Source organism: Microcebus murinus, chromosome 14, assembly GCF_040939455.1.
Source record: "Microcebus murinus isolate Inina chromosome 14, M.murinus_Inina_mat1.0, whole genome shotgun sequence".
Classification (NCBI taxonomy): domain Eukaryota; kingdom Metazoa; phylum Chordata; class Mammalia; order Primates; family Cheirogaleidae; genus Microcebus; species Microcebus murinus.
This window is the reverse complement of record NC_134117.1, coordinates 26,781,495-26,800,171: the sequence shown is the minus strand read 5'-3', so window position 1 is coordinate 26,800,171 and position 18,677 is coordinate 26,781,495. Positions and strand designations below refer to the sequence as shown.

At 43.9% G+C, this 18,677-nt stretch overlaps 1 protein-coding gene across 2 annotated transcripts in view; it reads left to right on the top strand.

Annotated features, from left to right (window-relative positions):
* Positions 1-424: 424 nt before the first annotated feature.
* Positions 425-18,677, top strand: part of CNNM1 (cyclin and CBS domain divalent metal cation transport mediator 1) — a 56,297-nt gene continuing 38,044 nt past the window's right edge. For both annotated transcript variants that reach the window (XM_012768161.3, XM_012768150.3), the window contains exon 1: positions 425-2,286. In XM_012768161.3, the coding sequence (XP_012623615.1) occupies positions 714-2,286 (1,573 nt within the window). In that variant the 5' untranslated portion in view covers positions 425-713. The remainder of the gene's footprint in view (positions 2,287-18,677) is intronic.

Sequence of the window (18,677 nt, the reverse complement as noted above, 5' to 3'; positions counted from 1 at the left end):
TTAATAAAAATGGTAGACTATTATACATGCTACTCTGCACCTTGCTATTTTTCTACAATTACTTAGATTTTTCCATATCACACATATAGATCAACCTCATTCTTTTTTATTGCTGCATAATATCCCATTGCATAGTCATGTCATGATTTATTTCAACCGTTTCTTATTGATAGACATTTGGATCTTAAGAAACTGAACTTAAATAATTTGGAAATTTTTATAATATGAAAAGGTCAGCTGGAGTTGACACCAAACACTACAAGTTTTCAGATTCAAGACTTGCCTCCATACTATCTCTTGGCCAGAAGGGGGAATGCAAGTGGCAGGAGTAGAAGCATAAAACTGGGAAATTTTCCGGACCAATGGGGAAGCAGTGGGGAAGTAGTGGGGCCGGCAGGGAATTACTGCCGGGTAGGAGCTCGCAGAGGCGCCTTATTGCTGAAGTAGGAGGCCATCTCCAAGCCAAGCCTTCCCCAGGCTGCAGCTCAGACACACCGAACTGTGTACCGGCTGCACACTGTGCCATGATGCGTGGCCATCTCCAACACTCAGCAGGGGCCCCCAGCCCAGACAAGATCTGAATCCCCACCGCCTCCAGCTGGGGGCATACACGTGGTGACCTGCCTGGGGCTGGGTTCCCGGCTCCGGCTCCTCCTCCCTCCAGCTCTTGCTCTGCTTTCTGCAGTATCACGTGCAGCCGTGCCGGGTGCAGGATGGCGGCGGCGGCGGCGGCAGCGGCAGCGGTGGGTGTCAGGCTCCGGGACTGCTGCAGCCGGGGCGCTGTGCTCCTGCTCTTCTTTTCTCTTTCTCCCCGGCCCCCGGCTGCTGCTGCTTGGCTTCTGGGCCTGAGGCCCGAAGACACCGCTGGAGGCCGCGTGTCTCTGGAGGGGGGCACCCTGCGTGCGGCCGAAGGCACCAGCTTCCTCCTGCGAGTCTATTTCCAGCCGGGATCCGAGGCGCCAGCCGCGCGGGTGCCCGCACCCACCGTCTCCCCGGGGGAGAACGGCACAGGCGACTGGGCTCCGCGGCTAGTATTTATTGAGGAGCCCCCGGGGGGCAGCGGCGTGGCGCCCAGTGCGGTACCCACGCGGCCTCCGGGACCGCAGCGCTGCCGTGAGCAGAGTGACTGGGCATCGGACGTGGAGGTCCTGGGGCCTCTGCGCCCCGGGGGTGTGGCGGGCTCAGCCCTGGTCCAGGTGCGGGTGCGGGAGCTGCGCAAGGGCGAAGCAGAGCGGAGCGGCGCGGGAGGTGGCGGGAAGCTCTTCTCGCTGTGCGCCTGGGATGGGCGCGCTTGGCACCACCACGGCGCGGCTGGCGGCTTCCTGCTGCGCGTCCGCCCGCGGCTCTACGGCCCGGGCGGGGACTTGCTGGCCCCCGCTTGGCTGCGGGCACTCGGGGCGCTCCTCTTGCTCGCCCTGTCCGCCCTGTTCAGCGGCCTGCGCCTGAGCCTGCTCTCGCTGGACCCGGTGGAGTTACGGGTGCTGCGGAACAGCGGCTCGGCAGCCGAACAGGAGCAGGCGCGCCGCGTGCAGGCCGTGCGCGGCAGGGGGACCCATCTGCTCTGCACCCTGCTCCTGGGCCAAGCCGGAGCCAACGCGGCTCTGGCGGGTTGGCTGTATGCCTCGCTGCCGCCGGGCGTCGGGGGCACAGAGGAAGACTACAGCGAGGTGGGGATTCACTTCCCATGGCTGCCGGCGCTCGTGTGCACTGGCGCCGTGTTCCTGGGCGCTGAAATCTGCCCCTACTCTGTGTGTTCTCGGCACGGGCTGGCCATCGCCTCGCACAGCGTGTGTCTGACCCGGCTTCTGATGGTGGCCGCCTTCCCCGTGTGCTACCCGCTGGGCCGCCTGCTGGATTGGGCGCTGCGCCAGGAGATCAGCACCTTCTACACGAGGGAGAAGCTGCTGGAGACGTTGCGGGCCGCAGACCCCTACAACGACCTCGTGAAGGAAGAGCTCAACATTATACAGGGCGCCCTGGAGCTGCGCACAAAAGTGGTGGAGGAGGTGCTGACCCCCCTTGGAGACTGCTTCATGCTGCGCTCAGACGCGGTGCTCGACTTCGCCACTGTCTCTGAGATCCTGCGCAGCGGCTACACTCGCATCCCAGTGTACGAGGGTGACCAGCGGCACAACATTGTAGACATTTTGTTTGTCAAGGACTTGGCTTTCGTGGACCCCGACGACTGCACCCCACTCCTCACCGTCACCCGCTTCTACAATCGGCCCCTGCACTGTGTCTTCAATGATACCCGGCTGGACACGGTGCTGGAAGAGTTTAAGAAGGGTGAGCAGTGGTCTGTCTCCTCCCCCAACTCTTATCCCTTTCGAAGCTATCATCCTTTCATATAACCATGTGAGGCTTTAGGTACCCAAAGCAATTTCTCTCCTGAGGTACCAAAAATTCAACGAAGACCCTACCTCTTGGATTCCTGGATATTTTCACCTCACTTCTCTCCCCTTTCCTTGCAGCTGACTGAGCCCCAGCGCTCTTCCCCTTTGCTTGGTTCACAAGATGCACCATATTCCTCACTCATTCCATTCCCTGAGTGTTTTCCAGGGCATGCCAAGTGCCAGGTATTGTGTAGATTGGACTGTGGGATAACTCTTAGAGGTCAGTGCATAGATCCTCACCCATTATAGAAGGCACCTCTAGAGATTCCCATAACAAGCAACCTTTGCTTTGAACTCCCAGCGCTGGAAGCTCACTATTTCCAGAGCAAACTAACTCCATTGCTGGACAGCTCCAGCTGCTGACAATGTCTTCCTCACATGGAGCAGAAATTTATGTCTCCAGAGCCTCCAACTTCTGTCCTTCAAGTCATGTAGAGTGAGCCTGTTAGACATCCTCCCCCATATTTAACTTCCCATCAGTTCTTCATTCAACATACATTAAATACCCTAGCTGGAGATTAAAAGTTGACTCAAGCAGTGGAGTCCTTGTACTCCTGGGAACTTGTCCTATGACATAGGGTAGATCTGGACCTGAGGAAATATTCTGGGGAGACAAGACCTTAGAAAACTTGCAATATCCAAATGAGTGGGGTTTCCTTCAGTGCAGTCACCATCCCCCCTCCCACCCTCAAATGTGATATCATGCCTATAACATGTTTACTTCATGTTTGGGGTTTGTTTTTTTGAAACTGCCTTCTGGGGTTGAGTGCAAATTCACTCAAGAATAGCCAGCCTAGATACTTTAGAGTCAGTCCTCTTGGCATTACACAGTTTAACTGCTCTCCTTCACCAGATTCTTGTTGAAAATCAAATCTATTTTCAAGAGTCAACAGTGAGAGCACTCAAAAGACTATCTCACAAACCCTAAAAGGAACTCAACATAATTAGATAATAATGACGTGATGGGATAAAGATAGGACTTTCCAGAATGATTATTTTAGAAGAGGCACCCATCTGTGCATGTCAGTTGGCATGTTATTAAAAACAAAATTTAAAAAACCAATTCCTTTACTTTAGAATTAGGCTTCAAATGTAGTTTCCCTGTCACTAGTAGAACTCTAACTTGTGCACGTGATTTCCCTGTGGCTAGCAGGACTCTAATTTGTGCATTTTATTGATGTTTTCTTATTTGTCAAAAATTCAATCTCATGACCAATCATCACGTGCAGTCTTTAGGATGTTGAATACAGAGACAAATCTGGGGTCTTCCTCCTGCCACAATATTTTGAAATCATGTTAAATATTAAAATGTAGCCTGAGAAAGAGGAAAACGTGTAAAAAAGCTACTTTCAGTCTCAGATTTGGGAAGAGAACAGCTCCAGATTTTGTGTTGGGATTATGAGGAGAGAAATGTGTATATGGCAGCTATTTTAACCCAATCTGGGCTGCTGTTTTACCCTCTTCTATCTCCCCTTAATCCTTGCATTAATAGTTCTCACCGCACTTTGAGGTTCATTCATCCTGTCTTAGAATTATGCTTATACTTTGTGTATCTTACAGAAGTAGGGTCTTGGATCTGGGCATAAAATGTGTGAAAAATCTGTATTAGTTTGCAAGGGCTGCCATAACGAAATACCACCAAGTGACTGAAACAGCAAAATTTTACTTTGTCACAGTTCTGGAGGCTAGTAAGTAGTCCAAGAGCAAGGTGTCTGTAGGTTTGGTTTCTTCTAAGGCCCCTACCCTTGGCTTGCAGACATGGTGTTTCCTCGGTGTATATGCATCCCTGGTGCCTCCTCATGTGTCCAAATTTTCTCTTCTTACAAGGACATCAGTCAGATTGTATTAGGGCCCACTCTAATAGCCTCATTTTAACTCATTCACCTCTTACAGGTAATAGTTAAGATAGAGAGCAGTTAAGACCGTGTCTCCACTGGGCATAGTGGCTCATGCATCTAATCCCAGCACTTTGGGAGGCTGAGGTGGGAGGATGCTTAAGGCCATCAAGATCAGCCTGGGCAACATAGTGAGACCTCATCTACAAAATATTTAAAAAGTTAGCCAGGTGTGGTGGTGTGTGCCTATAGTCCCAGCTACTCAGGAGGCTGAAGTGAGAGGATCCCTTCAGCCGAGGAGTTTGAGGCTGCAGTGAGCTATGATCATGCCACACTGCACTCCAGCCTGGGCAACAGAGCGAAACCCTATCCAAAAAAAAATAGTGTCTCATTGACCTGTGTTACCAGAAGACATTTTTAATGGAACTCCTGTGAGCCCATTCATTCATTCATTTAATATTTATTATCTATACGGCTTTGGGCAATAGTGGAGGCAAGGCTGTCCTGAGGAGGTTAACAGTCTAGAGACCACACAGTGTTAAAATAAGAACAGTCTTTAGAAGTAAAATTGTGTCATTAACCTTTTTTATCCCTAGCACCTTGCACAGTGCCTTGTACATAGTAGGCTGCTCAGAAAAGTTGATATTGATCTGAAGCAAGTCCCTGTACAAAATTTCTAAATCTGGTCCAGAAAAAAGCTTGTTAAGTGTCCTTTTAATAGTTTGTAGTTAGGTAGATCACTAAGGAGAGGCAGGCCATTACAGTGAACACCATGCCAAGGAAGATATTGCAGAGCTTTGCTACTTCCTCAAAGTGTGGTCCATGAACCAGCAGCATGAGTTTCACCTGGGAGCTTATTAGAAATGCCTCCCTCTAAATCCACTAAATGGAAATCTGCATTTTAACAAGCCCCCAGATGGCTCATGTGTATATTAAAGTTTGAGAAGCATTTCTTTTAGAGAACCCTTATTAGCAATGCTTAGTAGATCTACTTAGAATACAAGGAATAATTAACAAGGTGGCTGTTCTCAGGCTCCAACTTTCATAATGCAGTGATCAGTTTTTATACGAGTTATTTTTGTACTATAGGTTAGGAGAGGAAAGCTGAGTTGAGCTGTTTTTCTTTACCTTTAAAAATAACTTTTTTTTTTTTTTTTTTTTTTTGCGACAGAGTCTCACTTTGTTGTCCAGGCTAGAGTGAGTGCCGTGGCGTCAGCCTAGCTCACAGCAACCTCAAACTCCTGGGCTTGAGTGATCCTTCTGCCTCAGCCTCCCGAGTAGCTGGGACTACAGGCATGCGCCACCATGCCCGGCTAATTTTTTATATATATATCAGTTGGCCAATTAATTTCTTTCTATTTATAGTAGAGACGGGGTCTCGCTCTTGCTCAGGCTGGTTTTGAACTCCTGACCTTGAGCAATCCGCCCGCCTCGGCCTCCCAAGAGCTAGGATTACAGGCGTGAGCCACAGCGCCCGGCCTTAAAAATAACTTTTTAAGCAAGTCTTTAATAGCTCTTCCATTTCCCTCACATCCTTGTATCTCAAGTAAATTAATCACCTAAACAAATCCCTTAGGAGGCAGAAAAGGAAAATGATAATATTAATAAGAGCAGTCACCACTAATTGAGCAACAACTCTGCTAGGCACCACGCCAAACTCTTTACATATTCAAAACAACCCTCCTGGGTAGATATTATTAACTCCATTTTACAGATGAAGAAACTAAAGCTCAGATCGATAACATCACTTGCTCAACTTTCCATAGCTAATAACTGACTGAATTGTGATTTGAACTAGGTCTGTAGAACCTTTGGGGTCTGTAGGACCCCAAAGCCTGTTCTTTTTTTCTCTGTTACACCAGTCTTGTTTTTTCCTTCATCCTGGAATTCTTGCCACCAACAGAATTCAAAGGTGCCTTTTCACCTTTGACTGATTCATGTCTGGCTGATTCACCTCTGGTTTCTGCAGGTTAGAAATGGAGCTTTTATAATTACAATAATTGCTAATATGTATATTGCACTTTACAGAACATTTCTACATACCTTCTCTTTTCCAACAACTTTAAAACAACTCTGTAGTTATAGGTGACAGCCCTAAGACCCAGAAGGGTTATTTGGTCTAAGATCATCATTCAACTATTAATAGTATATTGCAAGGCCCAAATTCAGGACCCAGGTCATGTAACTCCGAAGCGCTTTGTCCATATGGGATTTAATCTCTATATTTCTTATGAGTTGCAGGTCTTTAGAAGTAGGGAAAAGGAAAATGATCTTTCCAGCTAGTGTGCTAGCTTTACAAGAGGAAACAGTATTTCTCCCCACTGGACTGTGAGTTCCTTGAGGGCAGAGAATGAATGTTATTTACTTTGTATTCTCAGGACAAGCACAGTGGCCAACATGGCTAGGGGATGTGTAAACATTTCTTGGATAAATGGTGTTAAACAGCTAATTCTGTACTTCTATGTTTGAGTAAGGTTAACCCGAAGTACAGAATTAGTATTATTCCACTGACCACAGCAAATCTCTCCTCTTCCTCTTTGTGGGTCTCTGTCCTAATTAATGGCACCACTGTCCCTCCAGTCTCCCTCCCTTACTGCTAAGACAGTGATTAACAGGATAAGATATTTTACCAGGAAGAATAAGCATTCCATTGATTAATTCTATAAAAGCCTACCAAAACACTGGTGCTATATTCTTTGTCTTCCTTAAAAAAAAAAGTTGTTTTCATTCAAAGTTATATTTCACTGGTATAATTAGATGTAATGTTTAAAATGTTTAAAATTCTTTAAAATGTTTTAAGTAATAATTAGCAAAAATTAGAATGAGATGTTTACCTTCTAAATAGTAGAGCACATAGTAAACAAAGCATAGTTCTTCATGTACAGGGAGAAAGAGTAAAAGGAAACAAGGAAAAGTGAAATAATTATGTAAAAATGGTAAAATTGTGGGTTTATTTTTTTTCTTTAAACATTTTCATTATGATTGTTAAATGTTGTTATGTAATATTCCTTTTTTTTTTTCAGCCTGGCAAAAGAAATGCCAGGTAACAATAGAATCTGAGCTGGAATGGGCACTAAAAAACCTGAGAAAGAACCTAATTTGTCATTACTCTTTTGGATTTAGTTATCTTTTCCAGGCCATACCAGCCTTCATAGTCAGACTATCTTTTTATCTAATCTAAATCCCACTGGCTGCAGTTAAATTCCATTTCTTTTTATTATCCTTCATAATGTCTTTTTTATTTGAAGAATGTCATAGCTCATATGTTCTGTTTTTAACCATCAAATACATTTGGTTGTGTTTCTGGCTCCCTTAAAGCTTTCAGGTGTCTCAGAAGAGGGTCTGTGGGTTTTCCTAGTATTCTTCTAAACTGGTTTACCTCTAGGCCCACATTTGAGGATCACTGGACCTTCAATAACAACTCTCAGTTCTCTTATTTTCTGCTATATGTTCCTTTCCAAGTAGAGATTCTTCCCTCCTTCCTTCTCTCTCTTCCTCCATATGTTAAACGGGAATTATTCCATGTCAGGCCTGTGCTTGGCACTGGGGATGCAGCATGGACAAGACAGACACCATTCCTGCCCTCCTGGGGCTTGCAGTTGAGTAGGGAGAGAGACGTTAACTAAGAAATAATTATAAACTGTGATTAGTGAGTTGGGAAAGAACGTATGGGGAGCTATGAGAGCACATAATAGGGAACCCTGATGTGGTCTTATGGGAAAAGATAGACTCCCCCCTTCCCCAAGTGGTATTTTAGCTGATTCCTTAAAGGTGGTGAGAAGTTTGTCAGGAGGAGGAAGAGCTCCAGAAGAAGGGGGCAGACATGCAAAGGCCCTGAGGAAGGCAGGCCAGAGCGGGTGCCACGGGGCCCCCTGGGCTGTGTAACATCCACTAGGGAAAGTGCCACTCCCCCAGCCATCCTTCCCTCTGCCCCCAGTGACTGTCGAGTGTCAGGACAATTCAGTTCAGTAACATGCACTGAGTACCAGGGCTCTGGCAGGTAGACGTGAATATAAATGTGGTTTGACCCTTCTGTCCAGGAACATGAAGGGAGGAAGGGCCCTGACAAAAATGACAGTACAAGGCAGCCTGAGATATAGGCAGAGGCCACCAGAAAGCATCTGTGGATGATAAGGGAAGGGAGAAATAAGTCCCTGAATGATCTGGGAAAACTCTGAGAAAGCAGAATTTCAGTTTGGCCTTGAAAGAAGGAGAGGAACTCTGATAAGCAATTATGAAGGGAAAGAGCATTCCAGCTGAGGCAGGAGTTTAAACTAGAAACATAAAGGCGGAGGAGGAGCCGACACTGCATTTCAAGTGCTGGTAAAGCCATTATCATAATGATGCTTTTCTTCCAGCAAAATAGGGAACTAGGCAGACAGATTTGCCAAACATAATTTTTGTTCCCTTCAAATGCCAAAGCTGTATGTTTTAACCATTTTTGATGATATTTATAAAATGTTTTATACCCATTCCTGTTTTCCTCAACAAAGGATCCTAAATTAACTTAATCTTTTTTGATGACGCAAGATTATGGTCATGAGAATGTAGTTATTTTATGCTGTATTATAAAGCTGTTCTCTGTCTACTTTTAATTTTTTTACTCTGTCTTCTGGCTGACAGCTGTTAGTTCTGTTTGAGTCTACCTTCAGCAAATCCCTGCTCCACAGTTCCTTTCACAAAACCACTATTCCTGTGTTCATCTCACTCACAGCTTCTATGTAACTGAGAAACCAAGTAAATACCCATGTTGAGAATCGCATGCCTGGTATACAATAAGCTTCAATAAATACTTGCTGGATAAATGATTAATTAATTAGGCTTTGGCTGAGAGGCTAGGGTATGGAGTTGGTATAGGGACCTGGGACAGTTCCTTCTGGGACCAGATTTAAAGCCGTGCAGAATCAAACCTCCAGATAATGGGTTGTTACTCTGCTATTTTTGCAGTGTTGCTTAGCAAGCCAAACTGCCAACCAGCTTCGATTCTAGTGACTAACAGCTATTTTTTCTTGCCCTGGTGATGTTTGTTACCATGGTGCTCTGGATGACATGGTTGATTTTTTTATAATTGCCTTTTAGTGGCTCAAGAAATTCTTTTGTGATAAAGGTGTTGATTATTTCCTATAAAGTAGAGCAGGACAATTACCACAAAGTGCAGCCCTTTAAAAAAAATGAGAAAGGCGCAGTTTTGTTTTTCCGAATCAAGGTGGTTGCTGCAGGATTGGTAGGATAACATTTTAGCCTTTCTCTTCCTGATTTTGTAGAGAATGATTTTATTTGATTGTATAGATAAAAACCACTTAGCATGCGGAAAGGTAGCTTTTTCTCACCTCATACCAAAGAAGTTTTTCCATATTAAGATATAAACATTAGGAGCTCACAGCCCTTTGTAAACACAAGAGGCTCTAACTGTTGGCACTATTAAAATTCTGCTATATATTATCACAAAGAAGCATCCTGTAAAACCAAGCTGTTTTTGTAGCCCAGGGCTGTTTAGACTTAAAGTACAGACTTTTGGAGCCAGAAAAGGAACCTTGGCAATCACATGGTCCCATCCTTTAATTTCAAGGTTGAGAAAACAGACCCAGAAAGGACAAATAATAAAATAGCAATGATAATCCCTTAGCGTTGCAAAGCCTTTACATTGTATTTATTGGCAAATAAAAAATATGACCATATAAACAAATGTCACAGCCACATAAACAAAATTTCCCATTTAGCAATTCATTTTGTGCTCACCGCAAATATGAGGTCAGCATTTTTTATCCCCGTTTTGTATATGAGGCACCTAGGTTCCAAAGACTCAAGTGTCTTGCTCAATGTTAGTGACAGAGGTGGAACTACAACCCACATCTGTGACTTGCTGTCTAAGACCGGGGAGACTAGGACACACAGGGTCCCAGAGGCCTGGACCTGGATCCCAGCTCCTTTGTTTACCAGCTGTGACAGGCAGATCATGCTACCACTCTAAGACTTATCTTTCTACTTCTTAAAAGGGAAATGATACTACTTTGTAAGTCTACTATGAACAGTAAAGATGAATCCCCTATAGCACTTAAGACACTCCACCTTTCGCTTCTTACCTCCCTAATCTAGGCAAATGAATTGTATCTAGTTAGTCATCTTATATAACCAGTCTTTTCTGTGATTCAGCCCATGTAAAACTCACTGTATATAATAAGAAAACAAAATTGAGAGCTGTTTACTTTGGATAGGGCCCAAGAGACCAAAATTGAGCTGTGGTAGGTTCCTTGTATTTCTTTTATCCTGTCATCAGTTAGAATGAAGTTTCCTTCCCTATCACTCTGCCCTTCCTCAGACATCTCAGGCAAATAAAAAAACAAGACCATATAAACAAACATCACAGCCATATAAACAAATCCCTCAAAGCTCCAAGCAGTCTACTGGAGTAAAATATCAGGCTAAACATAGGAAGGATTGGACCTGAAGGCAGACTTAGAGTGGGGAGGTGGGATTGCGACTCCCTTCCCCTTCCCAGTTCAATGCCCTTCTCCTTCTTTGCTAACACACCGGTGAGGTGCTGGGCATTAGCTCTGCATGTTCCTGCAGCCTCTGGGCATTGACAAAATATGTTCCCATTGCTCTTAATACATCAGAGACAGTAAACCTGAGATCTGGCCTGAAATGTGGAGTATGCCTTGTGTTGGAAGGGGCACAGGCTGGAGAGGCAGACAAACCTGGGCTTGTTCCTGGCTCCATCACATACTAAAAGTTGGCCTTTTTTTTTTGTTGTTGTTTTTTGTTTTTGTTTTTTTTTTTACAGAGCCTGTATTCCAGTATTTTTTTTTTTTGAAATTTTTTTTTTTTTTTTTTTCTGAGACAGAGTCTCGCTTTGTTGCCCAGGCTAGAGTGAGTGCCGTGGCGTCAGCCTAGCTCACAGCAACCTCAAACTCCTGGGCTCAAGCAATCCTCCTGCCTCAGCCTCCCAAGTAGCTGGGACTACAGGCATTCGCCACCATGCCCGGCTAATTTTTTGTATATATATTAGTTGGCCAATTAATTTCTTTCTATTTATAGTAGAGACAGGGTCTCGCTCTTGCTCAGGCTGGTTTCGAACTCCTGACCTCGAGCAATCCGCCCGCCTCGGCCTCCCAGAGAGCTAGGATTACAGGCGTGAGCCACCGCGCCCGGCCTTAAAAGTTGGCCTTTGACGAGTCACTTATTTTTCCAACTCTTGGTTTCCTCATCTCTATATTAGTAATAATAGTCCGCATTTTGCAGAGATATTACGAACACTAGAATTAAAGTACGTACCTAGTATACAATAAGTATTACAGTCACCACTATGGCAAAACTGGAAATTGGAGTGAATGTTGACCCATGCTCTTGGAAGTCAGCTTGGTTTAGATTTGAAAAAAAGAAAAAAAAGTGTGGAAAACATTGGAGTCGCTGTAGCTGTCTTTACCCGCAATGAGAAGTTTCAAAAGAGTAGGTTTTAAAGTCATTTCAAGCATCTAATTTGCTTCAAATAGAGCACCTGAGAGCCCACATATCTCACTTCTTCCAGAGACTAGCCTAGTTTGACCACAGCCCGGAACTAATCAATCTGCTGGATGACTAAGGGCAGCCCTGTTTGCCTTTTAGTGTGTCTACCTTGTATCTGAGGTTAGTTTGTGGCCTGAGAATGACACTGTCTGCCAAAGCTTAGCCAAATCACTCTGGGTCACCGTGGCGATTTAAAAAAAATTTTTTTTGTTTAAAATAACCTAAGGAATAGGAGAAACCATGGTGATTTTTAAGCAGGGGATCCTGGTTATATTTAGTCTGAACCTGGAGAGAGTCAAACTGTCCCTCTAGGCAGCCTCCAAAACCAACTCCATGTTTGAGAGGCCTGGAGTTAAAGTATCCAGTCTTGTCTGGTTGAGTCTTGAAGCTTTCCACAAACCCTAGCCAGGGTGGGCCCTATTCAGTTCTATGAGTTCAAATTTTGTCTCTGCCGTTCATTAGCTAAATATCCTTGGACCAATTATTTTATGAATGGGGAATAAGCACAATACATTTTGATAGAGTAGCAAGAAAGAAAGCAAAGTATATGCCAAAAATCCATGGTGGCTTTTAGTGCCAGGAACAAGAGTTCAGAAACTATCCCCTTTGGCAACTGGTACATGTTATTGAGATGGGAAGTACACTAACATCTCACAAATGCAGAGTTTGGGGGACAGTGAATCTGGTTTTAGGGTATAGAATGGATTAGAGTTAGAAAAAAAAGCAAGAGGTGGATTGGTTAGGATTTAATGCAGTTGTCCAAGATGGAATGAGGGCATGGAAATTAAGAACACTTAGAATTGGAAGGGAGACAAAAATCTGAGAATTCATTACCTTTTGGCCATGCCTTCCCAGTCCCCTTTACTGGTTCTGCCTACATCATATCTGTTGATGTGTCCTCAGCACCTGGAACAGTGCCTACTCTTATCAGATGCTCAAATATTTGTTGCAGGAATGTTGCATTTCTGTGACCTCTAAATGTTGGAGTGCCTCAGGGCTCAGAAATGGATTTCTTCTCTGTCTACTCTCACTCCTTTGTTGATCTCATTCATTCTTCCAAAGATATCAAAGATAACTGAACTCCAGACTTATATTTCTTTCTTTTTTTTCTTTTTCTTTTCTTTTTTTTTTGAGACAGAGTCTCGCTTTGTTGCCCAGGCTAGAGTGAGTGCCGTGGCGTAAGCCTAGCTCACAGCAACCTCAAACTCCTGGGCTCAAGCAATCCTCCTGCCTCAGCCTCCCAAGTAGCTGACACTACAGGCATGCACCACCATGCCCGGCTAATTTTTTTGTATATATTTTTAGTTGGGCAATTAATTTCTTTCCATTTATAGTAGAGACGGGGTCTCACTCTTGCTCAGGCTGGTTTCGAACTCCTGACCTCAAGCAATCTGTCCGCCTCAGCCTCCCAGAGTGCTAGGATTACAGGCGTGAGCCACCGCGCCCGGCCCAGACTTATATTTCTAACTGCCACTTGACATCTCTACTTGGAGGTTGAAAAGGCATCTCAAACTTAAACTTGTCCAAAACTGAGCTCCTGCTCTTTTTGCCATACCTACTTGTTATACAACATTCCCAAACTCTGTAAACTGCAGTTCCACTCTTCTAGTTGTTCAGACCAAAACTTCTTTTATATTTCACCCCACTTCCAGTCCTCCTGTAGGCTCTGCTTTTAAATATATCTAGAGAATCTGACAGCATCTCTCCACCTGCACTACTGCAATCCAGTCCAAGCCACCAGTCATCTCTCATTTGGATTATTGCCAGAGCTTCCTATCAGCTCTCCCTGCTTTCACCTCTGCCTGCTTTGTGTCTATTCTTAACACAGCAGCTAGAGAATTCCTTTTTAAACACAAGTCAAATCATGTTACTTTTTTGCAAAAAAAAAAAAAAAAAAAAACCCACACAAACACAAAATTCTACAATGGTTTCTTTATGTCACTTAGTGTAAGACCCAAAGTCCTTACAAAGGCCTTCCAGGCTCTATCACACCTTCACCTCCCAACTCCTCACCTCCCTGACCTTGGCTCCCATTAATTTCCTCTTCCACAATCTACAACCACCACACTGGCCTCCTTGCCATTTCTCAAGCACATGAGTCACACTGTCAACTCAGGACCCTAGCATCTTGTTCTACTGCAGAGGTATCCCCAGATACCAATGAACCTCCCTACCTCACCGCCTCTGGAGGCTTATTCAAACATCACCTTCTCAGCGAGTTCATCCCTGGTAACCCCTACCTAAAATTGTCACATCTGCTCACTTACTCCCATATACTTCCTCCTTGTTCTTCTCCTTATTATTGCGCTATATATTTTGTATATTTATCTGGCCTATTATCTCTCATGTCCACTTACAAGAGTGTAATCTTTAGGAGGAAAATGATTTTGTGCACTATGTTCATTGCTGTGTTTTGGGGGCCTAGAAGAGTGCTTGGTATGTGGTAGGCATTCAATAAGTGCTTGTTGAAGAATAAAGGAAGAAGAATTGGAATAATGTGGGGATTTTTTCTAAATAGAAGTAAAGGAAAAGGTAAAAGATGACTCTTGGGTTTGCCTCTGAGTAACTAGAAGGCTGATGGTGCCATTTATTGTAGTGAAGAGTGGGGAAGAGCAGGGATGGTGAATCTTGAAAATCAGGAGTTTCTATTTGAATAAGTGATTTTGACAAGACAGGAGGACAGCTCAGGCAAAATGTCTAAAACAGGATGAGAGTTCAAAATAGACACTGATGTTAATATATAAATCTAGTTCCCAATAAAGGTGATGGTGATATTTAAAGTGATGGACCCTTTTGGAATCTTTAACTGAGGGAGAAGAGCAGAGGATCAAAGACCAGAGCAGAGATTCTTATTATAAATACAATTGCCAATTAGAATCACCTAAAGAAGTTTTAAACATCCCAGTGTCCTGACCACATCCCAAATCAATTAGATCGGAATTCCTATGGGTGGGACATAGGCAATGATAGGTTCAAAAGCTTCTCGGATAATTCCAACATGCAACCAGGGTTGAGAATCACTGAGCTAGAGTCTTTATGAGATATGTAACTGTAGGTGAGGATAAAAGGATAAAACAAAAAAATTTGTTTCCATTCCAAAATGGAAACAAATATCAGTCATAAGAGTGGGAAGAAAACCAAGGTAATATTAACCAGTGCTTATACTCAAATGTGCATAAGAATCACCTGGAGATCTTGACAAAATGCAGATTCTGATTCAGAGAGCTAAGAGAGGGGCCTGAACTTCTGCATCTCTCACAAGCTCCCAGGTGGTACCAGTGCTTCTGATCTAAGGACCACCCTTTGAGTAGCCAGTGTCAAGAACAGTGCTTCTCAACCTTTAGTATGCATAAGAATCACCTGGAGAGCTCATTAAAACAACTGTCCAGGCCCCACTTCACCACCCCCCAATCCTGATTTTATAGGGAAAGGGTGGGGCCCCAGAACTTGCATTTTCAACAGTGCACAGGTAGTGTTCATGCCACTGCTCTGAGAAACACTGTTCCAGTGATAGTGAGGCACCAAGACCACAGTAAGAAAGAGTCATTCAATATTGCCTACCAAATGAATAAAAGATGCTGCAGGGACACCAGGGAGTTGAAGAATGTAGCAAAAGCCACTGTATTTTACAAGGAGAAGGTCATGAGTGAGGCAGAAACCATAAGACCATAAAATGATTTCTGCTTTCCTTAGTTCTCTGTTTCCAAGCAATGTGCTTTCCTCCTGGCTTCTATTATTAATAATATATTCTATCTTGGGAACAGTTACCTTACCAAAGTGCTGTAGCTATTTTTGAAAGAGAGGAAAGCAAATCAATTATTTGCTTTTTTGCCCCCAAGGCATAAGCAGTGTGCTAACAGGGTCCTTGAGAGCTCTTCTGTCTGGATGTGCTTAAACCATATCAAGCAGATGAGGCTGTACTTATTAAAGACCTTTGGAGGATATTTCAGCTTCTTCAAATACCAAAATGTAGTTGTAATGTTGCTGCCGCTGCCTAATTTTCTGTCTTTTTAAAGCAGAGCTTTCAACCTCAGCAGTATTGATGTTTAGGGTTAGATAATTCTTTGTTATGGGGGGCTATCCTGTGCATTGTAGCATGTTTAGCGCCATCCCTGGCCTCTAGCCACTAAATGCCAGTATCATCCCCTGCTCCAAGTTGTGACAACCAAAATTGTCTCCAAATATTGCCAAATGTCCCCGGGGCAGGGGCGAAAATAAAGCACCCCAACTGAGAACTACTACTTTAAAAGCAACATCTGAAAACCTCATCACCCTGCTAAGAAATCCAACTTATAGTTTGGGTATGTTGATATCAGGTAGTGATGTGATAATGTAACAGAGCCTTAGGCAGAGCACTAGCAGTAACCAGTACTAGGACTGCCCTTTGGATTCTTGGGGCAGCAGAAAAGGACTTTAAATAATGGGAAATTTTATTGACCTCAGACTTGCTAAGAGCCTAATAGGTAGTGAAATATTTCAAGCCTGTCTCAGAGATGCTTGGTACAAAAGCCTCAAGAGTCCACTTCCTAAGACCAGTGATGAAGTCAACAACCACTTTATTCCCCATGTCAACAAAATACCATACCCACCCACATCATATGAGAGAAAGCATTAAACAACTTGCCACTACAACCACACTTTGTTCCAGAAGGTTCATTTCTGTCTTTTCATGAGTAGTTAGCATCTTGTAACCATTAAACCAGGTGCACTGAAGGGACCAGAATTTACTAGACATCTCAGTACTTGTTTCCCTTCCTCATACTCAAAGTGACATAAAGCCTACCACCCATAAACCAGTGGTTTTCATTTTCAAACTTTAGCCTGCATCAAGACCACAGATTACTGGCCTGTACTTTCAGAGATTCTTATTCACTAGGTATGGGACGAGACCTGTGAATTTGCATTTCTAATTCTCAAATGATGTTGATGCTGGTGTCCAGAGACTGACCACACTTTGAAAACCATTGCTGTTAACCAAGACATTACCTGGGGAGCATTTTAAGCTATTTATGCAATAGCTTGGTATTGTGGCCCTGTCCCAAACCAAAGCAATCAGAATCTCTGGATGTGAGATCCAGTTTGTAGAATGTATTTAAAACTTTTCAGGCCGGGCGCTGTGGCTCACGCCTGTAATCCTAGCTCTTGGGAGGCCGAGGCGGGCGGATTGCTCAAGGTCAGGAGTTCGAAACCAGCCTGAGCAAGAGCGAGACCCCGTCTCTACTATAAATAGAAAGAAATTAATTGGCCAACTGATATATATATAAAAAAAAATTAGCCGGGCATGGTGGCACATGCCTGTAGTCCCAGCTACCCGGGAGGCTGAGGCAGAAGGATCGCTTGAGCCCAGGAGTCTGAGGTTGCTGTGAGCTAGGCTGACGCCACGGCACTCACACTAGCCTGGGCAACAAAGCGAGACTCTGTCTCAAAAAAAAAAAAAAAAAGCAAATAAAACTTTTCAGGTGATTCTAATGTACAGTCAGCATTGAGAACCATTGAGCTAGATGAAATTCATTCCAAAGAATTGGGTGTGGAGGGTCTTACCAAGTGACCCTGTTTGATAGAGGAAAGATAGGTCACTATAAATATCACTTAAACCTAGAGAGGCATGACTCCAACCCTTGATGCTTTGTTGAGGATTACTTCTCCAGTTCCACTAAAACTATCCTAACACTGTAGTCCAAACAAGGCTCAAGCCATAGGTGCATGTTCTCTACTTTGTGTCTCATCAGGGAGTGAGCAGGATTGGAGATAGAGGTTGTAAATCAGAGACTACGAGAAAGTAGTCAAAGCTTCAGGGAAGCAAACCAAGGTTTAAGGAGCCCATGGCTGCTAGAAATTAGGAAAGGCAACTGTCAGCAAGCCAAGCCGTTGGGAGAGTGCTGGACTTCTGGTGAGACTGATCACCAAGAACATGGCATGAATTCAAGCCAGAGGCCAGAGATCTGTAGTTGCCAATTCAGAAGTAAGACACCAGTGATCCCAGAGTAAAATATGCTCCTTACAACTCAGAGACAGATGTAGCCTTCATTTTTTTGAAAGTGTATTCCCGTAAAATCCACTGTTTCTTTACCTTTCAACTCAGCTCAGAGATTTCCCATCTATTGATGTTCAGTGCCACAGTGGAATGCTCAAGAGACATGTAAAATTGCCTCATAAAGTAGTAACACTCCAGAGTTTTCTATCTAAAGAAGTATCTTTTGCCTCTGCTGTATCTTAATATGCCCTTGGACTTAACAGGCTTAAAGTTTATCGTTTTATTTTTAGCAACTAGAAGGGTGATTTTTCCAGGTCCCCGATTGTTTTGGACTTGTCTCACGCTGAGAGTATGCAGAGCAAATCACTTAGCTCAGTCTAGTCTTCAACATCTGGAGCTCAGCATGGCTTTGCTGTTCTCCATGTGTGATCTTGTTTGCAGTGATGATCTTAAGGTAATACGGTCATCCCCCCTACCAGGAAAATAGTCACCAAATGGGATAGAACCCTTTAATGGAAGTTGAAAAAGAGGTTAACTTGTTTGAGAATATGAATAAGACACATGTCTTTCAATAGATTCTGGAGAAAGCTGGGAGCTTATCCAATCATTTCTGATGCACACCATGAGGGTTACAGGAAGTTCTCAAGAACATCTCACAAACTCCAACGCTCTTCTGTACTCTGTATAAAGTCCTGACAAACTATGAAGTTCAGTAGAAATGGTAATGATATCCTTATTAGCCTAAATTATTTCACAGGCATCCCACTTTTCTAGAAAGTTGGAGGGAAACTGAAACTGTTGTACTAACAATTGTAAGAAGACATTTGAGAATTTCTGCTAGTCTGTAGAGGGATGGCTCAACAGAAAAGGCCACAGATCCTATTCACCGAATCTCATAGGAGGGCAGAGAGGAGAATGGATGAAATCTAAGCCACTCCCCCAAGTATGCCATTAGGAAGTAAACACAAC